We start from the raw sequence: 23,091 nt of genomic DNA on the forward strand, positions 1-23,091 counted from the left end.
CATTGATATGTTTTTATTATTTTTTACTTCTTTGTTGAAGACTGCAAAGCGTTTTAACTTATGCTTTGAAAAATATCTATATTTCATTTTGGATTGAAATTTTATCCGAATTTCGTTACAATAGAAAGAAATAAAAATACAATTTCTTTAATTTCAAAGTCAAAATTACTTGCAGTCTTTAGGAAAGCTGATTATTGCGTAAAACTTTAATTTTTAAAATCATGTTTTATTCTATAGTTACTATTTTCCTTAGATATTGCGAATTTTCTTATAAAAAGCTAGACGCTTTACGGTTAAACGTTTCATGTTTTCGCCCAACAATCAGCCAATTGCATAATGTTCAAAATAATAAGTATGGAAACTAAATGAATGATTGATTTATGTTTCAAAGTCTTAGACAAATGTACTTTTTATCAAAATTAATTGCCTAGAGGATTAAAATGAACAACATGAACATTTCTATAGAAATCAGAATTTTTGTTTCAAGTTTCAAAAAATTGTTCTTGCGTATCTTTCGCTACGAAAACTTTTGAAATTTGCATTTTGCATTTTGTAAAAGGCTTTGATAAGTGTCTCATATATCAAAGTTTGAATAAAACAAATCCAAAAAGGTAGATTTTCAAACAGCTGCCGAATCACATATTAAAAAAAAACGCTATATTCCGTCAGTTCAACGTGTGAAAGCTGGTCAATCTTTGATTAAAAATATGAATAAAAGGCATGAAATCAAAAAACATCGCGTTTTAAGGTTTAAGTGACAGGGAGCATGTAGCTAATTTGAAAGAATTATGAACGGTATATCATCTCCATAACATTTTACAACGTTGAGCAGAAAAGGCACGGAAAACGGCCTCTTTAGCGGGTACCTGGCAGGTTTCCACCCAGAAACTTTTCGTTGACAAGTCTCGCCTGGATGTTCCGGAAATAAACAAAGAAAGTGTTCTTGATCATGAATGGTAAATTAAAAAAAAATTCCTCGACCAGGAATCGAACTCGAGTCTAATGATTATCTCCCCGACACCTAACCAATAGGCTAAATTGTCAGATGTAAACTAGTCAAGCTGTAGCTCTATAATTCAGTTGACTTCATCGAGTTGAATTCGCTGCTAGATTCTAAGCACACAATGCTCATCGTGCCCCGATCAAATGAGCTCTATACGCCCCGAGTCAAAATAAAAAAGTCGAGTCGAAATAAAAAATTTAATGATGGTGAAAATTGGGGAACAATGTATACATCATGTTGCAGTGCGTATCTTATAGATCAAGATGACTTACTGCTTATTTACTGGTGCTCAAAAATTATAATATTTTCGTCACTTGGTTTTTTTTAATATTTCTGTAAAGATGATAAAAAGATTTCTCTTTTGCTGAAAAATTGATACTATAGGAACTACAAAACTGTTCCCTAAAGAAATTTATTAGAAAAAACTCGTACTTTCGTGAAAATGAGGAGTGCTTACTATGCCCCGGGTACTCGTTATGCCCTTATCTCCCCTATTTAAAAGTAATTCGCAATACAAAGTGATGCAGTTTTTTTCGAATACACTCCCTATTTAATTTCAGTGAAATTTCGCAAAAAGGTCCATGGTTTTCAAGAGCTAGCACATTTTTTTAAATGTCACATTTTATGTGACACTGTTTAGTATGATCTTGTCTACTAGTTTTTATATTTCCTCTTTAGTTTTGACCTCCGCACATTCCTATGGTCTTTTCTAATTCATATTTTTCAATGATTTATGTTGTTTATGAAATTTGGATAATATTTCATGCTCAACCAAAACCAACTTAAAAATCCAGGAATTAACATAGGCGTATGTTTTTTTTATAAACTTGGTGGTGTAAAACCGTACTTTTCAATCGTTGAACCGTTAAAGTCTCACCAGTTAAATTTGGAAAAAAAAACACTGAAAAGTTGACGTAATTGTGCACATTTTTGCATTTTTAGATTTTCAAAATACGGAACACAGATTTTTGACGAATTTTTAAAGGTAGTTGTTAAAGTTACAAGCCGTCAAACTTCCAATAGTGTCATATTGACACTCAAGATCGGATTATGGTTAAGGTGATTTCTAAAAAGCAGACAACCATAAAAAAAAACTTTTATTTTTTTTAAAAACATAGATATTCAAATCTTTGAATAATCTATGGAATTGAAAAAGGTATAGGTATGTACTTACAACCGTTTTGTCGGATACTTCTTTTTTTTCGATTTACCATCACATTCGAAAGACCATTTCATGGCAAGGCCATGGATACCTTTATTGTCGTTTAATATTCTAAAACCTTTACACCCAAAATAATCTGCACGTAGCGGCTACGTGAAAAACTACATAATTTTTATCCAAATGATTTCCACGTAAATGCTACGAAAAAAATGCCTAAACGCGTCCCTATAAGAATTCGTGCTTCATGGAATTCACCCACAATTTACGTGAATTTTTAGTACGTTCTACGCCGAGTATTTGTAAAAGCTACTGAGAATATTTTTAGTATAGGAATGAAATTAATATTGTTTTTACTTTGTATTTTCATTTTGTTTATTATGATTAAAAATAAAACCAAATTTAATTGAGAATAAACTTTATTTTTACACCAATTTTATCACTTTTCCTTCAATTCTTACAGCTCGCTTGGTTTTTGGAATCCTGCAAAAATTTAAAAGTATGATTTAATTAAAAAAAACTATTATTGAAATAAAAAATAAATCACCTTTGTTGCGTTCATATGTTCTATTGAACATCTTTTCCGTACAGTCCAACTAAAAACGAGCGATCGTCACCAGGTTCAACGAAAGATGAGTTGTGTCAATTGCTAAAAGGGGATGAAAAACGAAAATAAATTCGTGATTATCATATAAGCATCATTAATGATCATATCACTTACCAAAAAGACAAAGCTGAATCCACAGTTCCATTAGACACAAAAATTTTACAACAGCTAACGAAATCAGTTGGCTGACAATAATTCCCTTTTCTAATAAGAATTTACAACCACACGCTTAAGACAAACGCACAAAACGGATTTAAATCATTCACTTAGATTTTACGTAAAATTCATGCAACAATTATGTAGAAGTAAAGTCGTTACTACCAGGGCTTCCGTTTCACACTGTGTTTACAAAAACACACGTAGAATCGATATTATGCACCAAAATCATAGTTTACGTGAAAAATCCCGTAGAAAAAATTTCTTTATTCTTTTGGGTGTATGATTTCCAAGAAGACCTTCGGAATTCACCCGTAGGATCAAAGTTCAGATTGATAACAGAGAGATTAGGCCTTTTTCGAATAACTATGTATGTACGAATCAACAATTCAAATCGAAATATATGGATAAGATTTTTGCACCTGGCTATTTGATTGAGATTGCTCGAGCGATTTAATGTGTCATAATCGCGCCATCAATCGTGCGATACCTACTTGACTCTCGCTGTTGTTGGTCGATGGCTTAGAAACTAAAACTGCAAACACGTGTGTAGAGAAGGTTGTCATTGATATTGATGAGGATGATGACTTTACAAAAAGTAAACGAATGTTATCAAATTCCTTAGTAAATAGGGAGGGGGGACATTGAACTATGGAAAACCGTGGGAGACTTGGGTAAAAAAATTGGTTGAGTATTTTTAAGGCATTTACGTTATGTCTAGCTTATTTGGAGAAAATCCGTTATCGAACCTGTGAAGTTCTAGGAAGTTCGATAAACGGTATGCGTGAATTTGGCTGAATCCTATGATAATCCTATACGATTGCATCACTATCCCAAGGCTTTGTTTTATATTCATACTCGTATATTCAATACCTAATTCAAATATAGGTGAGAACAATCCTATTAAACGTGCCATTTCCATCGGCTGTTAACCGATAGGTACGCGATAAATCAAAAGACTGGCGGCTTGTCGCGAACTAAGCCCCATGCCAAGGTGTAGGACACAAAGAAAAAGATTTTTGTCCCTTGCAGCGAGGAAATGTTCGTCACTCTTAACCTTGTGCACTACACGTCCATTTTACGTCCTGATATTGTAGCGTGATTTGGATAAATGGATTCCTTCTACGACGGACTCGGTGGTCTCGAAATTTCGCCGGCTCGCATTAACCTCTCATTCTTTTTTTCTTTCGCGTTCTTTCCCTCGCGTTCGGTTGCAGAATGTAATTGGCGTTTTTTAAGTGCTGTTTATATCGTTGACATTAAAATTGTGCTACCCCTCTAGTTACAGTACAGCACACATCAGAAGCAAAACAGCAAACTCATTTTTGTTTCATCCAATCATGATTCTTAGGTTCACGAGCTTGCCCGTTATATTATCGTGTAGGGTACCTGTATATGATTGGTTTTGCGGTTGTGATCTCGGCGTTCAAGAGTTCAGCCCATCGGATGGACGATCAATATTTGAACCTGTTTCATGTTCACTGAGTGTCAACAACTGCATACTCATGCACATAAGAGGTTTCCGTTTCACACCGGCTTTTGGTTTTGTTTTTTTTTGTGTGCGCTTGGTAGTATATCGATATGTATTTATCCAATTTGCCACAAACCCGTGATGTGATTTATTCTACACGTTTGATATAGTTTCACTGTGCATCTCTTGAGTACTGATATAAAAATGATTTTGAGTGAGAATCTAACTGAACAGTGAAATCCATTTTAACTCCTCAATACTCTACGCGTTGTGAAAAAACTTATCTGATTTCTCAGAACAGATTAAAGTGCTAATCACTTCACTGAGAAAAATGAACATTTCAATTATTTTTCATGGATTCATTCATTTCGAGCGCTATCTAATGGATCATTAGCTCTAATAACATTGTTAATATTAGTGATGTAGAGTTATTACCCTTCAGTTGACCCATAATCACCGGAGGAATTTGCAAACCATACGGTAGAAAAATATTCGGCTCTAGTCATCTGCATGTTCAAACCTATTTCGGTATCATTACTCGTTATAGTTACAGCGCCGATAGCTATTATTCGTTTTCTTATCGAAACTCGATCAAAATATAAGAGGGCTCATTATCATAGTCTAAATTTTCAAAAGAAACAGCATCGAATGTTTATGTTTTTGTTAATAAATCTTACCATTTTGTTAAAAAAAACATTTTTATCTTAAATAGCTACTGCGTTCATCTTCCCGGGTAACTCAGTCTGCTCTTCTATATTTTCAGTACAAAAAAAAATCACAAACGATAAATAAATACACACGTATGTATGTGCAATAGGGTGGCAGCCAAATGAGTTATGTCTAATTTCGCAAACCGATCATAACTATACATTTTGTAGATTGACCTTAAAAACTGACCTGTGCAACTCAATCGGACTTGATAAGGGGGTGCCTCAAAGCCCTTTAAATTTGGTTTTTTTTTCGAAAAAATCAAAATTTTAATTCTTCTGTTGTTATCTCTAAAAAAATGGTCAAAATGGACTTTAAAATTTTAAAAATCACGTACGAAGGATCAAAGGAAAACGACGGAATCAAAATTATAATTTTGATACCAAATAACTTGAAAATGCATGAAATGTCGAGATCTGGTGTTAACTCGAAAATAATTTTTTTTTTCCAAAATACGACTTTCTGGGACTTAAAAAACGGCCGGCTTTCATAAAAACGACTAAGTTACAAAACTTATATTTTTGGCAAAACAAAATGTTCGACCAGATCTCAACGTTTCTTGACTTCTAAGTGATTTGACATCAGAATAAATATTTCGATTTTTTCCGATTTCCTTTGGTCCTTTGATGATTTTTGAGGGTAGAAAACCCCAAACTTCGAGCGCTTTGAGGAACCCATGAATCAAGTCCGTTTGAGCTGAAATTTTGCATAGGTAATTTTTTAGGGTCGATCTACAGAGTGTACATTAGCGTTTTTTTTTAGTTCGACCAATAATTTTGTTTTCTCATGCATCCATTGCCACCCCAATGTGCAACCCCTCTATAGGTACAACTCTAGGTTTTAAATAAGCAAACAATCATTGTGAATCGAATCTCTGAACAAGCGTTGTTTCCTGTTGTTACACAGTAATTAACCTAATCGATTATACCGTTTTTTAATTTCATTCAGCGCAATGCATGGCACTTTTTTCATCAGTGATGCCGTAATACACACTCGAAAAAACATACCAGGCGACCTACTAATGAACACGAGTTATCACTAACAGACTGTACAGTATGACACATAAAAATACGAAAATCTGTCATCAAGGTTAAAAATACTTTTCTTGACGTTAACATGATTTTTTATTCATTCAGGCATGTATGTAGATAAACAATTTAAAAAAAAATCAATCGATGTGTCCACTTTCGTTCTCAACTAAAGCTTACTTAACATACTTAACAATTGCCTGTATTTCAGATATTGGATTCCGAAACTTTTTTCATACAAATGTAGCATTTTCTTCATATTTTTAAGAAAAGAAATGAGGATAAAATTATTTTTCATAGTTTTGGAGAAACTCTCGATTTTTTTCCTGTAACACGGCTCATTAGGCGGTGCACACCTTCTTAGTCCATCGTTTTAGCTATCGTATTTTTTTTTCCTTGTTGGGTTCCTACCACTGCGACCAGATGTTAAATCTTTTGTAGTTTGTCTCGTGTTTAAGGTGGCTAATCAAGATAGATCACTCTGATTAATTTTAACAGTGTCACTTTCTTGTTGTTTAGCATTTTCCCAATCTGAAAGAACTACACGAATGAAGTTGACAACCTTCTTGGGACTTATAGAATATATTTCGGAAGGATCCAATATACCTTTTCCGAGTACATAGTTTTGTTCTTTTTGATGTAAGACAAGGGCAGTCACATAGAAGATGCTCAGATGATTCCTTCTCAACCCTGCGAAATCGGCATACGTCAGATTGACTCTTGCCTATTAATTTTAAATGATGAAGACATTCACAGTGTCCTGTTATTAGTCCTGTAAATGTTTTTATGTCTTTTTTAGATAATGCTAGAAATTTTTTCGATTTGTAAACATTTGAAACAATCAAACGTTTTGATTGTCTTGCTCCTAAAATGTTCTTCCAGTTTGTTTCAACCATTCATTTTCAATGTTTTTGAATTTCTATTTTTAGACAGCAGCGAGAGACGCCGCAAAAGGGTTCAGGACCTAAAAGCGGTGTTGAAGAGCCCTGTCTAGATAGCATGTCAGCTTTTTCATTACCCTCAACTCCACAGTGTCCTGGTACCCAATATAAAGTAACTGAATTATTTTGAGCAAGTTTTTCAAGTGCCTCAATACATTCCCAAACTAATATTTATGAACATTTCATTGACTTTAAAGATTTAAGTGCTGCTTAACTATCTGAAAAAAATGCTATATTTGCATACCTGTAGTTTCTTTCCAAACATAGGTTTGAACATATGAGAATGGCGAAAATTTCGGCTTAAAAAACTTTCACCCACTTTCCCATTGGTATAGCAATGTTTGCACCTAGACCTGTTATTCCTGCGCCAGCTGCATTATCCATTTTTGATCCATCAGTATAGAATAAAAGGGATCCAGCTCGCAATTCGGGACCACCTGAGTGCCATGTACTACGATTAGGTTCTAAAACACTAAATGAATGATTGAAGATTGGTTTAACTAATGTCCAATCCTGATTACGGCAAATGATTGGATTTTGTTGGTGTACTACGCATAGCACCTGTTATGCATAAGAGTATACTGCCGTTCTAAGCAAGATTGTCCCATGTGGAAAAACGTGCAAACGAGAAAAACGCGATTGAAATATCAGCTATATTTCCAATTTTTCTCTCAAACTAAAAATTCACCGACAGTTTTTTCGTAGTGAACAGTTCAAGTTAATCATTTTACAATGTTTTCTGCCGAAAAAATTACATTTCATACAAAAAAAAACAACAAATTAGAGCCAAAAATGCTCCGTGTGATACTTTTGCGTAGAATCAGAACGCATGCTGATGCTAGTTCTACGAAAAACTGTCACACGGCTACAATTTTTCTATCATTTTAAAAGCTTGCGTAGTTTATTTTCTTCCCAAAAACTAATGCTAAACCGTAATTTGAGAAATACGTTCCTCTTTGTTTATAAAAATGTATAGTTGAGTATGGATCCTGTAAGTAGTGCCTACTGAAAAGTGTTTAGTGAAAATTTCTCTGAATAAAACACTCAAGGCTTCTCGTTCCTCCTCTGCCCTCTATTTTAGTGTTTTTTTCAGTGAATAACATTAAATTCAACAGTTTGAACTCATCTTAAGACAATTTTTTGATAAAATTTGCATTTTTCATAGAATTTTCTCTAGTGTGACATTCTTGCGTAGAACTATCAACATAGAGACAACCACCTTGATGAAAATTTCGTATAAGTTCAGAAAAAAGTATACTTGTTTGTGTTTTTATTCAAAAGTTAACACTAAAAGAAACCGTTTCCAGCAAAAAAGTGAAAATGACCCAAAAGTCACATGGGACATTCTTGCTTAGAACGGCAGTATAGTTCTGTGAAGTTTGTCAAAAAGTTTTTGTGTGGTTTTTTCTTCTGTTTTAGGGCACCACACCAGAGCTGCATAAGTAATTTTTGGTTTCGCAATAGCCGAGTATATCCAATGTATCATCCTCGGTTTTAATCCCCAATTTTTACCAAAAGTTGGTTTGCTGATCCGTAAGGCCTTAAAGGATTTTTTTTATTAAGCACAATAGCTTTTTTCAAGCACAATAGCTATCGTATTCCACCAGGTCTTCATCTGATAAATGCCTTTGACAACCTTTCCCTTTGCCTTGAGTCTCCTCTTCATGAGTGCCCAGTATTTCTCAATAAGGCGGAGCTGGAGGCATTCCCCCGAGCCGTTGCCAAGTGAATTTTTTGACCTGGGATTTTCCCGAAGTCAGCCTTGACATAGGTTTCATCGTCTATCAGAAGACACCCGTCGAACTTAATCAGCACCTGGTAGTATAGCATCCGAGCACGGATTTTTGCCATACTATTCTGTTTTGGTTGTTTGCCAGCTCGATACGACTTGATTCCTTCCCGGAGTCGAATTCTCCTTACGGTACTATGGGCAGCACCGGATTTTCTGGCCAAATCTCGGTCTGACAGATTGGAATGCCTCTTAATCGTCTTCAAAATCTTACCACGCAGTTTTTGGTCGATAGTTTCACTCCGACGATTGGCTTGAGGCTTCCGAATCGTCGTCAATGTTTCCTTATACCGTTTGATAACGCGCCATACGATATTTCTAGGCAATTTCCAGAATTTTCTAGGATTGCAGGATTCTCCAAAAAACTGTGCAGATTCGGCTTCCATGTTGATTGTTTGTCGGTTTGCGGAATGTCGAAAATACATACGTGAAACTGACAAAATTCCCGACACGTGGGTGCCAAGAACTTCCAAATCCGTTCACAGGGAGCGCCACAATATGAGCAAAAGTTTGTTCCAATTTTAAATTGAGCAAGCTTTACAGTCTCCAGGCTAGATCTGAATCGGGAGCATACTTTCGCAATATTTATAAGCCTCTGGCATTGAAGCCCACTCTTCAGAGATGGAAACTTACAGAGAAATGACACTTAGTAGGAAGGATCAACAGGCCTTCGCTTGAAACACTAGCCCATATCAAATAGTCGAGGGGGGGCTCAAATCCGGACTGCTCGGAGGCCAAAGATCCTCTGGTCAAAATTTCATATTCTTCTCCAGCCAGGTATGGATCCGTTTCGAGGTATGGCATGCTTACCATATTATGGGAAAATAACGTTCCTGAGTTCACCAAAGTTGTTTTCTCAGATTTAAGCTTTCATTTCCAATGCTCTCAAGGCCAATAAGCTTGAATCTGAGGAAAAAAAAGCTTAGAACCCGAGATTCACTAACATTTAGCAAATATGTATATGTTGGTCACGGACGACAGTATTGGCGAAAAATTGGCCTCAGCCATAACCTCAAATATTGATTCGCTGGTGGCCTCACCAGTAATGCTAGGTGCGTTTCTAGAATCAGTATCTGCTTGTTTTAAACTCATAATATTTCTGAATTGAATAAAGTGTTTAACTAGAAACAGCTAAACGTTGGAATTCATTACGGGTCGTCCCTAAATGGATGAAGATAAGCCATCTTTTGCAAATGTATTTTCAAAGTTAATTCAAAACATCTGAAACACATATGGCCTGCCTTCGACCAGACCGAACTGAACGCCATGAGAAAATTTTTAGACTGCATATTTTGAAACTCATGTTATTTTTATGCGAAGCCGAAAAATCTGAAATAATTCACTGGAATGCATTCCTTGGATTATAAATTATTGATTCTGGTTTTACGTTCTACTGACTATGTCTATAGTTGAAAATATTTGTACATTAAACTTGAGTGACTCGGAAAAATGCTGATGGCGTTCAGTTCGGTCTGGTCGAATCCCGACCATATATTTTCATGTACTGCTTGGTAGATTCAAAAAGAGTTGTTTCCAACTTCTAAACGAATGCAAAATCATACACAGTTACAAACAAGTAAATTTATGAAAGCCCCGTCTATGTTGACTTTGGAAATAATCGCCTACTTGCTCTTATTATTTTGAACATATCCACATTATTGGCTACATCATTTATGTGTGCGACACATACAGTTGTTATTTCGTTCAGATAAAGGATGCGTTGAATTTCACATTTGAATAGAAATCTACGGGAAAGTTGCAAATTCTCAGTACTCATGAGAAGATTTTCAAATAACAATGCAATTAAAAAAATAAAATCATTTTCCAAATATCAATGCACTTGGCACCCCTGAACACCCAAAAAAATCAAAACACGAATACAGGGGCGGGATTTTGGAACTCGAAACAATCGAGTTTCGTTCGATTCGACCAACTTTGGCATTACCGATCTTGAACGAGCTCGATTCGAATGGAAAGTTTCGAGATGATCTACTACCCGGTTTACTCGAAATCTAGTATGTTAAAATTTAGATCTCGAACGAGATACGTAATACCGATTCTAATTCGATTAGAGTTAAACTCGAAACGAGTATCTCGAATCGAATAGGATTCATAATTTTACCCCAGATGTTCGCTTTTCCACAGGGCGAATTTGTTGATATTAGTACCGGAAAATCGCGTTTATTATGCCCCCTTCTCAGAAACCGATTCTGTTCTCCCATGGTTTGAGGTTAGGGCTGAGGCCTCCTGCTAAGGTTGTGTTCGTGTAGAACTGTCAATATATCCTTATACCTGGCTAGGCACCCAGCAGTGATGTCAATTTAATTTATTGTTTTTCAATGCCACAATGCCCCATTCATCACCAGTAACTCATTTATCTAATAAGACCAATTAGCAGGCTGGGTTCCACAGAAGAAACGAAAAAGGTGTTGATTTTCCAATACAAAATATTCAATTTTCCGAACAAACCTATAAGTTAAAATTTACTCGTGTAAACTTTACTTAAAAATTCTGCAAAAAATCATGGATGAGCTTTGAACCAAAACGAACCTTTCTAGACCTCAGGGTTTAAGAAATTCTAAAATAACCCCAAATCGACACAGTCTTATACTGCATATCGTATTGGAGCAACGAAGAAAGTATGCTATAATTAATTGAGTTTTAATTCTGTCAAAGACAAAGTATACGAGAATCGGTAAATAGAATGTATTTCTGATGCGGGAAAAAAAAACTTAACTAAATAATAGTATACATGGAGAATGATACAATAGATGCTTAGTTTTTATTTTCATATGCACTGTAAATTTATTTCAGAAGTTAAAGAATTTTTTATCAAATATTTAATTTGAGCACTAATATCTTTGCACATCATAAAAACAACGCACTTTTGTGTTTATGTTTACAATAGAAAAAACATTAGTCCTTGGAGTGTTCATAAAAATAATTAAATTAATGTGGGTGCGTGTGTTAGTGTCTCTGGCAACTCTAAACATTCATAGTTTGAAATAGTGAATCTTTCGCTTTCCACCTATAATTCCGCTTCTTATGTCAAACTGTTCCCTCATTGTTCATCAAATTCAACCTTATCATTTTCATCTTATTTTCTAGTTTTTATTTAACCACGTCCTTTTTTTTTGTTATGTCAAAAATTTTGATTCCTCACGCGATGCGTTCTCAACCCTTGATGAGAAATTAACCAAAACCAACAAAATTGATTTGACTCTGGGGTTTGCTATTGATTGAACAGGGCTGAGCATGGAACCGGACCGATTGCAGGGGGTCGCAGTGCCGGGGGCAAATTATCGATACGACGTCGCAGGAAAGGCCCCCGAGCGGAGTGAGTAGAGTCCCGATATTTTGTTGCCGAAAAGCATCGGAACCGAACCGTTTAACCTGGCAGTGTTTCTTTTCCAAAATTATCAGTTATAATATTCACAGTTTATTTTATTTCGTTCCATCGATCAGTTATCGCAAGTATCGCTAAAAATCCGCCATCATTCGAAGTATAGGAACTTAAAATTGCTCAATGCCAAGTTGTTGCTCCATTGCTCCATTACTTATCGTAACTGTCGTAACGCTATCGAAATCTATGTCGCTCAAGTCTAGAAAAAGATTCCATTTATCGTACATTCTAATAAAAAGTTCGAAAAATCTAAACGAATCGTGAGCTTTTTTCACAATCGAACCGATTCTCTATGCAACCCCAGACTTACATCATTTTCCGCATCCTTAATTCTTATGTTTATTTCTTACCGAAACGTTCTGTTTTGTCCACGCTGTTCTCCATATCCTATGATTTACTTATGATAGTTTTTAATTAAATACAAAATCTAGTATCACATTTTTGTTCAACTTTTTTCAACACCCTATTACTACTCGATCACTGATTTTGTTTCTAATATTTACTAATAGACGCAGCAATTTTCTGTGTAGCCTTTCTGTATTTCTGCATGTTTCAATCTACCTTATTTTAAATTGTTTCTCTGCCTGGCTGGACACTAACCAATAATTCCGATATTCGGAATCAATCGCTTTCAGAGGTTTCGCCAGCATCTAAAGATAGCACCTTGTGCATATGTATACAAAACAGTCTAGCTAAATTAATGTTCGTACGTCAGCAGACCGTGCATTCGGCTGCTTAGGAGGAAAACTGAAATCAAACTCTTGATGCTCATTTAGACTAAATAAAGCCCCATTAACGCGGTGAAAATTCTCGATATTCAAGTACGGGCACAGCGGAACAATTTTAGTTTAAACATTTATCGACTGGAAGTTGAAGGTCCCCGTAAGAGAAAAAAAACTGACAGTAGCAGTATACTATAGTTACCTTGTACAATGAGCGTGCTGATGAAAGATAATCATTTTGTTTTGCTTGAACACAAGTCTAGGTACTGCATCTGGGGAAAGTGAAATGGCTCCATGTTTCAGGGTGTCAAATTTGACGGTCATGTCGGGGAAAAAGTGGTGTAAAACCGTACTTTTCAATCAATGAACCGACAAAATTATTTAACCTTCCTTTGCGGTTAAAAAAAGGACAATTAGTCGGTTAGGGTCATATAGACCCGGAGTACTTTCTTGGCTGTATCTTCAAAACTACTGAACCAATTTTCAAAACTATACCATTTTTTAATTGTCCACATGTTCAGTATCTATTTATGAGGAAAAAAATTACTATAATTTTTTTGGTGTCTGCAAATTGAGCCGAAAGACAAAATGGTCAAGAAAGATGGCGCTTTGAACAAAGGTCATGACCACCCCAGTTGAAATAATGAAATTCTACTTTGTCAGCTAAACTTTGGCTGATTTAAAGATTCATTTAAAGTTAAGAAAGTTTTTAGTTCCCGATGTCATATGTAATGAACGGAAATATAAAGAAAACGAAAAATCTTTGATTTTCTTCTTGAAAACCATTATTTTTTCTACTGAATAATAAGCTTATATTTATAAAACTGGGCTGGTAAATCATTTTATCTACATGAAAAAACATGAAAACTAATGGACTAATTAAACTTTGTTTGTGATATTTCTATCTCATTAAGAACTGCGAAAAACATACAACGAGAAATTTCAGAAATTCGCTGAGCCGTTTTTCAACATAAAATGGACTGAATGTGGAGATTTCAAATTCTTGAATTTATTGAAGTGTATTATTTGATTTCTTATATAATATTATTCAAAGTTCAAACTTAACATTTCAGATTAGTTGTGCTCAGGGTAACAAAAAGCGTAAAGTAAAAGTCGATATACCTCAGATTTGGTCCTCAATATGTTGAAAATCTTCGATTTAATAATGAAATTGGTCACCACTTACGGTTGTCGTCTGTAAATCCAAGAACTTTTTTTATTTCTATATGAGCTTTCAATCTTTCTGAGTTCATATCAATCAAGAGTTTTTCATTACGACTTCAATAAAATCAGTTATCTTTGATGCAAAACACTTGTTTTTTAAGGACTTTTTGGCTTTGAGGTCGTTTTATGAAGACCATAAAAATCAAGACTCAAATTTTTAAGAAGCATCTGATAGCTGACATTTGGACGATTTCAAAATGGTATTATGAAAATCGGTTCAGAAGTTTTGATTTTATAACGAAACAATAATCCGGGTCTATACGACCCTAACCGGCTAATTGTCCTTTTTTTTTTTGCTGGGTTACTCTGAAAACCCTATTCAAAAATCTAAAAGTGAGAAATTCTCATTTCACGAAAAGTCAGAAGAAAGTACAGTTCGGGCCATATAGACCCTAAGGAAGGTTAAGTAACAGTAGATAATTTTTGAAGAGTGGATTGGAATGTTGACGTAATTTGACAAGTATCGCAGCACTTATGTAATAACTTCACTTCACTAGAACCGGTGAATTCAGGTGAATTTAATTTTATTACGAAATCCTTGCGTTAGTATACTCGAAATCCAGTGCAAAGTTGATTTTAAGTGTTAAAAAATCTAGGAAATTTCAAATGAACAAAAAGTTTGTAATAAAGCTGCCTTTGAAAATTCATCAAAATTTCTTGATTTCGTATTTTGAGAATCAAAATCTGTCAAATTAAGTAAACTTTCCAATCCACCTTTCAAAATTTATATATGTACTCAAATGTACTGTGACTAAAACAATTTTGAGGGTGCATTGATTAAATAGTACGGTTTTAACACAACTTTTTAACATTTTTTGTGATAATGATCATACAAAATCCAAAAAAGGATATCCTTGTGCGCAACGTATAGCTTCTAATTTCAGCTTTTTTTAACCCTGAGAGAAAAAAATGCGCATTTCGTAGCTGATCTACAGATTTTTTCTGAAGCATGTTTTTTTCGTATTTTTTCCTTAGACTTTGAATAACGGAAAACTGAAGTGTTGTAGCTGAATATTGTCTGAGAAACATATTTGAATTACATTTCTTAAACTATAAATTTTATACAAAAACCGTTGGGAAACAAAAGAGATAAGGCGGTTTTTGTTAGGAGTGCTTAATTGACACTCCGGGGACAGTGAGGGGTAAAAATTTCTGGGCGGACGAGGGTTAACTGATGACAACCTTTATGATATTTTATGTAGACTTCAGCGACTTCAGCAAACTCCGGAATTTTGTTGACCATAGCTTCTGCATGGTTATATTAATTTAATTTGTTCACAGAATCCTATTCACAATTGTCTTCACAAAATTCCTTTTCAATTTTTCTCTATTGAAGATTAATTTTTTCCTTACCATGAACTTTTTCAGAAGTTTCTTGTACAATTCCGACTTGTAACTTTCCCATAAACGGTTTCATTCGAGAACTCTTTATTTTATTTTTATTAAAATGGTTTTCCGTCTCACGACGTAACCTGATGAACTTTATTCCTCCAAGTCACTAGGTCCATGGCAACCGTTCTCCAATTTCTCGGGCATCCTACATTTGCTCCGCTTGGTCTAACCAAATCCATTCTTTTAACTTAAAATATTTACGGCTTATGTTCTTTCTTCGCTTTCTCATGTTTATCAAATACTTTCCTTCACCTTTGAAAATTTTATAATTTTTCGATACGAAGATTAACACAGACCAACTCAAAACATTAGATTTGAACTTTTTCTATGTCGATGAGTCAAAAAATGCAAAATATGGGCATTTGATTTCGAAATTAACGACCAAAAATCCGGGCAATATCCGGGCAAATTTAGTCAAAACTTTAAAATTATGCAACAAAAATCAAGAAAAAAAAATTTAAAAAAAACTTTTTCATCAAAACTTATCGACAGACTTTAAATCGTATTTTAGGCTTTCAAAAAAACCTGTTAAAAAAATTCGTTTTGGAGGCATAAATTAAAAAAAAAATCAACACAATTTGTTTTTTTTTTGTTTAGTATGAAGTAGTATGAAGAAGTATGAAGTTATGAAACTGAATAATTTAAATGATATTTCATCATGGGTGCACGGAATGGCTGCAAATTCGCCGTAGTAAATTATAAAGGGTGAAATAGTTCTCAACTTACTTTAGAATACAAAATGTTTTTGAGTGAGATGTTTGGTAAAGAGAATATTTTAGTCAGTTTAAATGTCACTTAATATACACGGAAATAAACAGTACCAAAAAAATAATACTTAAATATTGTTTTCAAAATGCTGAAGGAAAGTTTTGTTTGTAGACTTTGTGGTGAATGATTGTGACCAGAGGTTATCGTTCAGTCCTAAATCTGATTTGCTTACAAATCAGATACATATGATAGGTATTTGAAATGCATATTAACCAATTGAAAAACTTTTTAGGAGAAACAAATCAACATATGGATTAAACAATGTTGATTGATAATTTTTGATTTCACAGTTTTCCGTCGCACGACATAACTTGATGCACATAATTCCTAAAACTCACTCAGTCAATGGCAACCGTTTTCCAATTTCTTTGATGTTGATTCAATTACCATCTTAACAGATAAATGGTAAATACCTGAATTATAATAATAAATAAGTAAATATATAATTTTAAGATATGATTGAATCTTTTTTTTACCAGAAATGAATAAAACGGAACTATAAGTAAAATTTGTTGATTTAAAATTCATGTTGAGACATGGTTTAGAGTTTGGTATTTATTTTATTTTCATAGTAATCCGTCTCACGATATAACTTGCTAAACATAATTCCTTAAATTCAACCGTTCTCCAATTTCTCTTCTTTTTTTCTAAAGTTGAGCAATTTATCATGGGTGCACGGTTTCACTGCCAATCATCCAAAATCAAGTTTTTTGCAAGCTAAAGGTAAAGAATACTCACTGAGGAAGATAGTAAGTTGCTATCGAAGTACCGGTATTTGAACTTTTCATTTACCGTGGTTGAATTAAAATGAATCTTTCGATTGCTTTGATTCAGTTGATTCATTCAACCAAGTAGGCTCACAACACCCTAGAGAAAGGATAACGGCATTTATAGACTTGAAAGGAAATTTGTGTTATAGCATACTATAATTTTTTTCGAATCCATTAATGCCGTTATTTTTTACCTTTAGTATGCAAAAAGTTGATTTTGGCAGAATTGCAGTAAATCCGCGCACCCATGGTAAATTGCTCTTCTTATAGAAAAATTATGCTTTAAACCCTACAATATTAGGTATAATTTATAAGCAACATGTTGAAAAACTTCAGAGCGGTAGGTGCTAGAAAATATCTGCTACGCCAAAATTTAGGTGAACCCGTACACCCATGGTCAAAACTCATAACCATTTAAAATTAATTTCTAATAAAATTGAAAATGTATTTCATTTTTTTAATCATGCAACACAACCTACAGATTTCAATCAAAACTTCTGCATTTTTTATATACTACTGAGCTGAAGAAGACAAAATAAGAGCTCCTAGCGAGCTGAAATCCGATGATCGATAGATTTGAATTTAAAGCTTTAAATTTCTTCAATTTCAGTGAACTAGGGTCCTAGAGAAAATACAGTTTTCTGTGAAATAAATACCGTTAAATGCATTGATATGGATGAATATTTGGTCAAACCCAAAAATATATGAAAAATCATACTTCGCAGTAGATATTTTGGTTTGGTGATATTCTGTTTTTGGCTTTCAATAGGTGTGAAAGTGTGAAATTTTTTTTATCTTATACACGTGCATATTGGATTCACGGAGTAAATTATGACTTTTTTTTTTCGAGGATGTTCATCCTATGGGATGATTCATCCCATCACAGTACATTAAGACCTTATGTTCACATTCTTCATGAAATAATGAAATGAACTAATACAAACTAGTGTTTTTATAAGAAATATCTCGTCAGTGACGTTAAAATATCTTTCCATTACAAACTACCATGAATTGATCTAGATAGATCAGAATTATCAGTAGGCTCAAATGTAGTTCAAACATATTTTATAAACTTTGTTTATGGTTTTCCCTTAATGCAATTTATGCTATGAATCTGCAATTTCAGCTTCAAATTAGTATCGTTTCACGTAAGTTTTATTAGATTTAATAATCCTTTAAAACAGAATAAACTTATGTCTTGATTATTAAATTAAATAAAAAAAACCTTTAAAAAACCTGAAACCTGTCATATTACCTATTATGCTGCTTCAGTATTTAATAATAAAAAACAATACACCGAATAATTTACTATTCATGTAAACTTATTTGAATATTTAAATGCGTTCGAATAGACATGTTTGTGAATGATAGATAAAATTTAAGTTGTTTTTGTTGTGACTAATTACTTTTGTGACGTGAATTCACGCTAGAATTAACCATTTCGGACTTTAGTACATAAATCTATGAATTCCTGTTCTCTCTGTGGAAATAGAATATCAGTGTCTTCGAATGAGTTGTAAAGAAAACAATTACCCACAATTTGATGTACGGAACTTCTCTATTGAACAACAACGAACGAAGTTATGCTGATTTGAAGTTGTGACGTGAATTCACTCAGTTCAAACAGAACAGGGTAGTTGACTGAATTCACGTCACGGAATATAAAGTTATACTGTGGTTATACTGAACCATTCTTTGGAGTCTTCAAATTTTATGTAGACTTTCAAAAACGATATTTTGTTGTTCCGACTTTAGTTCCGAATTTTTAGTATCTGCACCTAACTTTTTCCTTATTTTGATTGGCACTTGAATAGCGACATATTTAGGGATCATATGTTAAAATAACTACTGTCTTTATTTAAAAATTCACAGAAAATTTTTTTTTTTATTTTTTTTTTAATCTTTTTGTATTTTTATTTGACAATAATGAACTTATTAAAAAATCAACTAAATTATGCTCGATTTGTCAAAATCCGACCATTTGGAGGGTCAAAACAGCTTTCAGAGCACATTTTCATATAAAATTTAACGAAAAATCAAATTTTGTGACGTGAATTCACTCATTCGCGCTGTTGTAACTCAGCTAGATTCCAACCGATTTCTATAAATTTTAGTTTTCCAGAATCGTCTTATCATTTTTAAAGAAAATCTAATTTTTTTATTTAAAAAAATATCAGTTTTCTCGTTAAATTAAAAACTTCCCTTTTTTTGTGACGTGAATTCACTCATTTGCGACTGTTTTTGTTCGCTTTTCAAACCAACTATATTGGTTATAAACAAATTTTTTTTTCTACAAATTAAAGCCGTGTTTTTTGGCTTCTGAACATACTAAAAATATTTCCGAAAAAAAATCATCCATATATTAAAATTAATGATTTTGTAAAAGTTATCAAAAATACCACTTTTTTCAACAAAAAAACTGATTTTCAAATCATCTAACACATGTGTTAAAAAACTTTTTTCTCTTTTTTCCGTTGGTTTTGTGTGATTTGAATTATCAAAATTATATACAATTTTGAGATTTTTTGATACGCGAACGGATAAAAATCACTTTTGAGCGGTACAAGCGCGTGGAATGTGTCATCAGCAGCACACTTTAATAAGTGTGTTGTGAACATTATTACGCCTCAAGTAGTTGCGGAACAGTTCGTCGAATTCCTCGTAGAAAATCAGCCTGAATTCTTTTGCTGGATTTCACGCTACAGCAGTCTTTCGGTGCTTATAGCACTATCTGTACAAAGTTAACGCGACAAAACTATTGTAAATTTAACGACCTATTTTCTTATCGCTTCCTCTCCTATCGACTGAACATTTTGGCATTGAACCCGAGAGCAAAAAGCATGTTCGGAATAGTTTCATATTTTCCAGTATACTTTGCTTCTCCGAATCAATGACAGGAGTCAATAGGCGACCCAAAATTGAGCAATTTTAGGTTGTAGTGCTTAACGTAGAACCGAAATAGAATTCCCTAATCAGCTTGCATACCTTAGCATACTATCAACCGCCAGTATCTTTCCCAAAAATAAATCTCGCCCTATCCCATCTTACAGTAATACTCTCTCTGATTGTTTTCTAAAACCTAGCATTAACCAATTTTCAGGAGCAAAGGATCCATGATGCAATGTATTCGACCGCCTCATTCACCTACTAGACTGAGTTCCGTCCCACCGTCAGAATCGAAAAAAGATAAAAAGAAAAGAAAGAAGTAATAGTATAACAAACAACCCCTTCCTAAATGTTGATTAATTTTATTGGGTTTCCGATCGGATAAACCACAAACACTGACTCACACTCACACATTCCATAACTAAACCAGATTAGCGAATTAATGTTCCCATTTGGGCTGTAGAAAATTAATAATGAAGCATTTGTACACTAATAAAAATGTCCATGATCCTTGGATGAAGCTATCAATCGGCGCGCGGTGGCAGTTTCGTTTGTAATCAAATCAAATTAGTAAGCTAATATGGATTGTGGGTGGTGTGGATTTTGTTTTTTTTTGGTGGTGGGCGCGTTTCGTGTTCTAGTGCAATAGCATAGTCTTGCATAGTTTATAGTTTTGGCAATCCTTGAGTCAATTCGATCCAACCTACATATATTGTGTTATGTCCTGGAAAAGTAGAGAGATATACTTCGATGCTTTGTTACAAATATCTATTTGATAAATTAAGTTATCCAGGAATCAGCTAGAAGAAATCTTTGCAGTATTTTTGGATAATTTGAATTTCATATGCAAAAAACAGAATCGTGTCATAACTTGTTTCGATAAAATCGTATGTTTGATACACCGCATTTTGGTGATTTACTTGTTCTGGATTTTTTTTTTTAAACTGTGATTCCGAACTTCTAAATTTAAATTTAAACTCTTTATTTGACTCCAAAATCTTAAAACTATAATACCGAAATAAAATTTATATTTTTTTAAATGAATTTCGTTTTGAAATAATAAATTTAGAGGAATATACTATCTTTATTTTAGAGCCAAGATTGTCAAATTATTATCTGCTTCCATACTGTTATTTCCAAATATTATTCCTTATCTTAAATTGTGTTATTTATACATTCAATCATAAGTTATTTCATTCTTTGATTTTTGAAGTTTTTATTTGTTAGATTTATTTCTTTAAGGAAGTATATTCCACTATATGAACATTTCATACCGACTGAAGAAATAAAAAAATCTTACTTTCTAAGCTCAATTCTAAGGGAATTGCTATTTTTTTTTGTTTCTATTATAGTTGTTTTACCATCTTTATGGCATTCGCGACTTTATCAACGTTGCAGTTGGCGGATCGTTATTGAAAAACTTATCCGGTATAACTGTGTTCGATGTTTACTCTTGGGGCTCGAACTCGCGGACATCGACTCAGGAGACAACAGACTTGCCAACTGAGCTATATCACAAGCCCTATGGAATTGCTATCGAATACTCTTGATACAAAGGTACTCAATAAGTCAATACTGAACATGGAAGATTCAAATTGGACTTTCAAGTGTCTTTTACGTGAGTTGTCTAACGTTTCCATGTCATAAATTAAAATATTAGAAGGGCGTCATAAATGAAAATAATAGATATTTTAAAATCGTTAGATTGTATGATTTCTACAGAATTTTGAAGTCTTTAATTTTATTCAAGAAATTTTTCAATATTTTATTTTTAAGCATTGCCATACGACCTTCTACATACATTCGAAATATTTGAGGTTAAAATTACCTCATTATATTAGGTTACTTGTAATTTATTATCCCAAAATTGAGTAATATTTTGGCTTTAAACTTAGAAAGAATTGAAAGAAAAGTACTATTCACGAAGAGGGTTTCCCTTTACACCCTTTCGTAATGGTGCCAAGAAATCTAAAAGACGTACCAGCTACGAAAACTTTCCCAACTTTGAGGTTGAGAAGCGAATTATCCGACTCCACTATGTGTGGCATAGTGTGGCACGTTCTGGATTGTCATCAGGAAGGTCGAGATTCAAATCTCGAAGAAAGCCGTTTTTTCCCGAAAGATAATTTGTTTCCTGTGATGATAAATTTTGATGATAGGCAAATTTTTTTGGAAGCTGAATTGCTGTCCGTTCAACTTTGGTTTGAAACTTAAAAACATCGTTATGAACTTAAATTTCTCAGAGGCGAACCAACCTGTGGCTGACAACCTCTCAAATAAAGATATAAAAAAAATAAAATAAAAAGTAAAAATTAAAAAAAAAATAATTTTCAGGCTAAATAAAATGAATTTCGGAAATTTTGTTGAATTGATAAGGTTTTTTAGATTTGCTTTTCATTCTCATTGTTTAAATTGTTTTGGTCACTTACTATGTGTACTTACGATTTTTATAAATTTGATTGAATACTTTGTTCGACTAGACTGCCGTTCCAAGCAAAACTGTCCCATGCAGTGTTCAAAACTTTCACAGTCAAAGCTCAATCTTCACTCAACTGACAGCATCCTCTCTGTCAAAGTCAAAGCTTTGAAATAGCTTTCGTATTTGTATCTTTCAAAGTAAAGGAGCTTTCTACCGTATTCATTTCCTGTCAAAATGCTTTCAAATTCATTTGAAAGCCGGTCCAGTCATATTCAATTGAAAATGATTGATGTTTTTGTTCATGAATATTTTTGTAGGTACTTGATGAAAATTTTCGCTTCCTGTATATTTTTTTCTTTCATATTCAGAATGAATAGGCACTACGAGATGTTTTAAATGATAGCTGTAATCGAAATCGCGTAGTCCGTCGCCTACTGAAGACATAGTTTGAAGATCATTATTTTTTAAAACGAAAAATAACCAAAACATTTTTTAATGTTTTTTGTTTATATTTTGAATTGCTATTTCATATAACTATAATTGGAAAGATAAACGTATGTGTATACCAAAACCAGACGGCGGCAACGCTATTCAAACCGTATGGAGCACATCTCTCAGATTTCCCCTTTGTTTCCCCTCGTTTTG

The 23,091-nt window shown here is 33.6% G+C and overlaps 1 protein-coding gene across 3 annotated transcripts in view; it reads left to right on the top strand.

Moving 5' to 3' along the window:
* Positions 1–23,091, top strand: part of LOC129747816 (oxysterol-binding protein 1) — an 83,507-nt gene that overhangs the window by 12,358 nt on the left and 48,058 nt on the right. Inside the window, exons 2-3 of one of the 3 annotated variants that reach the window (XM_055742173.1) lie at positions 12,110–12,199; positions 20,242–20,346. The exons of 1 other annotated variant lie outside the window; for it this stretch is intronic. In XM_055742173.1, coding sequence (XP_055598148.1) covers positions 12,110–12,199; positions 20,242–20,346 — 195 coding nt within the window. The remainder of the gene's footprint in view (positions 1–12,109; positions 12,200–20,241; positions 20,347–23,091) is intronic. One more of the 3 variants, XM_055742174.1, reaches the window with a different exon arrangement.

The sequence above is a fragment of the Uranotaenia lowii genome, chromosome 2 (assembly GCF_029784155.1).
Source record: "Uranotaenia lowii strain MFRU-FL chromosome 2, ASM2978415v1, whole genome shotgun sequence".
In the NCBI taxonomy this organism is placed as follows: Eukaryota; Metazoa; Arthropoda; class Insecta; order Diptera; family Culicidae; genus Uranotaenia; species Uranotaenia lowii.